The sequence below is a fragment of the Budorcas taxicolor genome, chromosome 10, assembly GCF_023091745.1.
Source record: "Budorcas taxicolor isolate Tak-1 chromosome 10, Takin1.1, whole genome shotgun sequence".
NCBI classification, from domain to species: domain Eukaryota; kingdom Metazoa; phylum Chordata; class Mammalia; order Artiodactyla; family Bovidae; genus Budorcas; species Budorcas taxicolor.
In genome coordinates this window covers 7,777,423-7,783,422 of record NC_068919.1, presented here as the reverse complement: position 1 = coordinate 7,783,422, position 6,000 = coordinate 7,777,423, and the positions used below count along the sequence as shown (strand labels likewise).

Below are 6,000 nucleotides of genomic sequence, written 5' to 3'. Positions count from 1 at the left end.
ACAATCTCGAGAGAGTTTGCCAGAATGGTGGAATCAGGTGGGCAGATCCAGTTAGAAAGTGGTTTTTTCCCACTGATTGTGTTATCTGGCAAGACGGATGGCAGCCGGGGGTGGGAGCAGGGTGGAGGCGAAGGCAGGCTGAAGATCTGAGTTATGACCATCTGACATTCTGAACCACGTGCCACAATCACAGACACGACTAAAGGCCCCTTTCCTAGTATTTTGCAGAACTTCGTCAGGCTTCCTGGCAGAAATCTTGCTCATGCCGCCCTCAGATCTTTGTTGCCAACTGCAGAGCCTCTATTTTTCTTGTCAGCAGAGTCATCTTAATTGTCAAGCCTGAAAGAGCCCCACCCAGTTCAGTTTGGTGCCGCAGGGCTTTTTTTTTTCTTTTCTTTTGAAAGGCCCTGCTGTAACAGCAAGAATTGCTGGGTGTCCTTTTCTAAGTAAACAGGAAATATCACTGCAAAAAAAAAATCTCTCCCCTCAGCACAGATGCACTAATACGCCGATTTATCTTTCCCGTGAATGCTGAATTAGGAGCAGGATTGTTTCTGACAGCAGTCCAGTCCTCTTCTTAGCTTCTGAACCTTCAATGAGGAGGATCTTGGGAAGGCTCGACTCACAAGACACTTAAAAAATTCTGATTTCTGGAAGGCAGTAGCATCACAGTTAGGAAAGACAACAATGCATGAAAAAAAAAAAAGAAAAAAACCAAACCCCAAACCCTGCACAATCACACTGAAGGGATGAGACGGTAGGCATCTACTTTGTCGTCACAGCAGGTTAGTGTTCTGGTATTTGACCACCTTTCTGGAGCCTTGAGTCAGTAGGGGGAGTTGACCCAGGGCAGGAGAAGGAAGTATAGGATGGATGGCTTTTTTCCCATTACATCAGGACCTGGGTTCGTGTGTCAGGCAGGCGCAGCCCCACGAGTCCTCCGCACACCAGCACGGTGGAGGCCAGCAGGATGGGCACAGCTTTGCTGATGCTGACCAGGGAGCCAAATATCAAGTTTCCCAGGACGGCCGCTGCTTTGCACAGTGCATTCAAGAAGCCAAAGCCTGTTGCCCTGCAAAGGACAGAGACATGAACAAGGCTGAGAAAGTGTCTTCCCAGAGTCCAACTTTAGACACAAGTGTCTCCTACAAGAATTATCAGTGATCTTCACGTAGACTATTCTGTATGCCCTGTTTAGTCGCTCAGTTGTGTCTGACTCTTTGTGACCCATGGACTGTAGCCAGCCAGGCTCCTCTGTCTGCGGGATTTCCCAGACAAGAATGCTGGAGTGGGTTGCCATTTCCTTCTCCAGGGGATCTTCCTGGCCCAGGGATGGAACCCACGTCTCCAGCATTGGCAGGTGGGTTCTTTAGCACTGAGCCCCCAGGGAAGCCCTGTGCGTCCTTAGAGCAAGTCATCAGATATCTGTCAGCACATCTGGAAGCAGAGAACCCCAGCTGCTGGTATCGGTCCTGCAGCCCTCTGTTGACTTTCTTGCCACCTTGACTGATTCTTATTCTACCTAAGCGTTTATTAGTGAACAGAAAGAGAAAGGTCATTCAGAGAGTCAGAAAAGTTTCTTCTCTCTTCCAGAACTAAATTAAAATGTATGCCCATATATGTCTTTGAATTTTACTTTCTACTCCCTACTTCCTCTTAGTTTAGTTCATTTATGATGTTTTAAATAATTATAGAGCATAGGAACTTTCAGAGAAAATCCAGGATGACTGGGTTGCATTCATTTTTCTTGAACCATGGAGGTGAACTATTAGGACTTCATCCCACACGTTTTTGGTAGCAAGTAGAAACTGATTCCTGAGCTTGGTGGCCTCAAATGAGCTAGGGACATATTTCTTGCACCCTCATCAGAGTTCTAGATGGATAATCAAGCCCAAAACAGAGGAAAATCAGATTGAAGGCCCATAGAAAACCTTGCTTAACTCTGCTGACATATGTCAGGTGGTATATAAATAAGACACACCCCATTTCTTAAGACATTCTTCAGAAAAGAAAACTTTTACTATCTTTCTGGGTGTTGAATATAATTTTACTGTGGTCTTCCAGGCAAGAAATTTCATGTTGTTCATGAGAGTACTGATACTGCTGACATCATGAGATAATACGGATTTCCTCTGCCTTTATGCCAGCTCACTGCTTTTTTTTTTTGCCTGTGACTGGGTACATATGTGTAATAAAGGCACATTGAATGCAGGGTAACTGCTGGATACATTTTTTCCCCTCTAGAGAGAAATGTATTTTATATGCTGTAAAATGCAGTACTTAGTACACATCTTTCTTTGACTGATTTGTGAATTTGTTAAGTGTAGGTTTTCCTTTGGCTAGTCAGGACAACTACTTATCACGACTTACGCTATTCCAAGGGATACTTTCTACAACGTGTAGATATTTACTACAGGGATTATACAGCCATCCCCCTTCCCACACCACAGGAAAGGGAAGAGCACCCCTCTTGTGCTGAAGGAACCAAGCCATTCATTTTGCTGGTCAGAACAGACCTACAAAGGGCAGCAAGCGCTACCTTTCTTTTTTGGCCAAAACACCTAGAACGTGGAGTAAGCAACCTCTGCAGTGGCGCAAAGTCGCCAACTGTTTGGATCTTGGAAGGTGTGTAACAGAATCTCTGATGGAGGAAACAGGAACTTCTCGAAAAGAGGGTGAGCTCATTGTGTATGCTTCTTTTTCTTTTTGGTTTGTTTTTAAAGAAAGAGACTAGCAATAGCAGCAACCACCAGAGAGATAGGAGATTTAATGTACTGATAACTATTTTCAAATGAAATTGCTTGAAGGTTACATGTTGGGTACCACAGAATACTTAAGTAGAATGACACCATCATCTTCGGCTTTCCCTAGCTCCATGGAGATGCCATGAGGCCAAACTATTTTTGTTTTTCTAATTAAAAGATTTTTTTGAGCAGTTTTAAGGTTCCAAAAATTGAGTGGAAAAAAAAAGAGAATTTCCATATCATCCCTCGCCTTGCACCTCTATTGTTAACATCTTAGTGTGGTTCATTTTTCATAACTCATGCGTGCATGCATGCTCAGTTGTGTCCGAGTCCACGTGACCCCATGGACTACGGTCCACCAGACTTCTCTGTCTGTGGGGTTTTCTAGGCAAGAACACTGGATTGGGTTGCAATGCCCTCTTCCAGGGGATCTTCCCAAACCAGGGATCGAACCCGTGTCTCCTGTGTGTCCTGCATTGGCAGGCGGATTCTTCACCACCGAGCCACCTTGGAAGCCCCTTGTTACAACTGATGAGCCAAAATTAATATATTATTATGAATTAAAGTCCATAGTTTACATCAGAGCTCACTGTGCTGTATATTTTATGGGTTCTGACAAATGTATAATGACATGTATCCACCACTATAGCATCATGCAGAATAACAGTTTCAATGCCCCAGAAATCTTGGCAACCTCTGATCCTTTTACTATCTCCATAGTTTTGTCTTTTCCAGAATGTCATATAACTCAAATTATATAGTGTGCAGCCTTTTCAGACTAGCTTCTTCCACTTTTTTTTTTCTTAAACTATATGTTAGTTTCTAGATTCTAGAAGTATAAATTACCCAATACATCTTATGGTAGTGAGATAAGCTGTATTGTTCTGAGGAAAATGGCTGGCGTGTGTGTTACTGATAAGCGAATGGGAAACATTCTGTATGAAGAAGTCTCTTGACGCTAAAACTGCCAAGTGAGCCAGGGAGAATTTGCACTGGGGCTAAAATAACTGCATTTTGCCAAGCTATCAAACTCGGGCACAACTCAGAACAGGGTATAAAATACAGGCAGCTATCTCCTTTTATTACTGAAACTATAACAGAGGAATAGAGGACTTCCTGAGACCTCAGAGCAGCACCGAGAGAGACGTGTCAGGAGCATCTGGTATCTGAAGCCTCTAAATAAGACGGTCAAATTCTTATCTCCTAAGAATCTCTGCTTCCATTTATCAAGCAGAGGCAGTTGTTTAGATGACAATCTGGTGTGGATACAAAGCACACAGCCTCCTTAAATTAGTGTTGGTACTCCAGAAAACATGACTGTGTGAAATAACAGGTAAGTTATTTCTTCAAATACTTGAAGCTGGAGGGTGTGATTTTCTATACACAGCAGACACAGTTGTATTAGAAAAATCATTCTCAGAGTGGCTTGGGATTATCTGTGTATAAGTAAACAAGCTTTTTATTAGTTCATTCGTTTCCTTGTTCTTATTTAAAGGAAGCCATGAACTTCCACAAACACCCCAAGCACAAGCCACCTTGTGCTCAAGTCTTTGGAGGGTGGTGTTACGAAGTTAGAATAAGGAAAAGGGGTCTAAAACAGTGGTGGCTAAAAGACAAAGAAAGGAAAAAGTACAGGAAAATAGAACAAAGGCAGGTCCGAGGACCAGAGTGAGAACCTCAGGTGAAGCAAACAGCCCTCCTGGCTAGCCCAGTTTACACAGGACAGGCTCAAGGGGAGGAGAGAAAACATATAAAAAGAAGAGCCAAAATTGAGCCTCCGGCTTCTCTTTGCCTCTTTTCGGTAGGCCCACCCTCACACCTTGAGGATGTATTTTCCTTCGCTTGCCAAATAAAACTGAGTCGGACATGACTGCAATTCTTCCAGAAATATCTGCACTTTTGAATTGGTTTCGATTTACTGTTATGTTCTAACAGAACCTACAAAAGAAAAACATCCACTCCACCTCTCCAACAAATGTTTTTTGTTTCTGAATTCCCTTTAGTATCCAATCATATCCATGTTTTTGCAAATCACAGGATTTCTACAGCTTTCCTTTTCTGCTTTCCCCCAATCAATCATAAAGCTGCTTGTCCCAGGTGATTTGTGTTTTATTTAAAATGAAATGATTTAGTACAGAACCATTATTTCTATAACCAGAACATTGGATAATTAGAGCTTTCCAAACTTGGGGGAACATAAACAAGATTGCAACGAACACCTTTACATATACGCTTGCATGCTAAGTCACTTCAGTCATGTCCGACTCTTTGCAACCCTATGGACTATAGCCTGTCAGGCTCCTCTGTTCATGGGATTCTCTAGGCAAGTACACTGGAGTGGGTTTCCACTTCCTTCTCCAGGGATCGAAACCACGTCTCATGTCTCCTGCATCAGCAGGCGGCTTCTTTACCGCTAGCGCCACCTGGGAAGCCCCCTTCACATACAGGATCTTCTTTGTTTGGATGTGTTCAGTAGGATATATCACACAGTGCAACACCGCCAAGAGAACACGTTCATGATGTGGCGTGGGGAGACTGAGGACCATGAGACACACCATGGTCCTCAGGGGAGGCCACTCCTAAGGATTTGCATGACCTCTTCTCTTGCCCTCTCCCTGGACCTGCTGTCTTACTTTATGCCGCTTTGCACAGCTCATTTTCACTAGAGGCAATCAGTTTCTCATCTAACCTGCATCATTTCCTTTCCTTCCAACTATTAGCTGGACTCTGGACAGCAGTGAAAACTCTCCCTGCTGGACTGGCCTCCTTCCGCTCCCCTCCTAAACCTCAGGGCTCTCCCTTTGGTGTTTAGCCTTATTTAGGTCCTGGCTACATCTCTAGGGTGGGGCTGTGGAGCCTTTTACAGAGACTCATCACAACTTCTTTCAGGACTGGCACAAGGATGCAAAGGATGCTTGTGAAATGAACTAAGGAATTTTCTGATACCTTCAAAATACAATATTTCTGTAATGGGCATTAAAAAAAAAACTGAAGTAAAGTTAATTTACAGTGTTGTGTTAGTTTTTGGTGTACAGCAAAGTGATTCAGTTTTATACATATGCGTGTGCATATGTGTCTATACATAAGCGCACACATATTCTTTTCCATTATGGTTTACTACAGGAGACTGAGTATAACTCCGTGTGATACAGCAGGACTTTGTTGTTTATTTTATATATAGTAGTCTGTATCTACTGGGCTTCTCTGGTGTCTCAGGCAGTAAAGAATCTGCCTGCAATGCAGGAGACCTTGGTTC

At 43.3% G+C, this 6,000-nt stretch overlaps 1 protein-coding gene across 1 annotated transcript in view; it reads right to left on the bottom strand.

Moving 5' to 3' along the window:
• Positions 1-433: 433 nt before the first annotated feature.
• SV2C (synaptic vesicle glycoprotein 2C) overlaps positions 434-6,000 on the bottom strand; it is a 161,766-nt gene continuing 156,199 nt past the window's right edge. Inside the window, exon 12 of the mRNA XM_052646763.1 lies at positions 434-1,072. Within this exon, the coding sequence (XP_052502723.1) occupies positions 889-1,072 (184 nt within the window). The 3' untranslated portion in view covers positions 434-888. The remainder of the gene's footprint in view (positions 1,073-6,000) is intronic.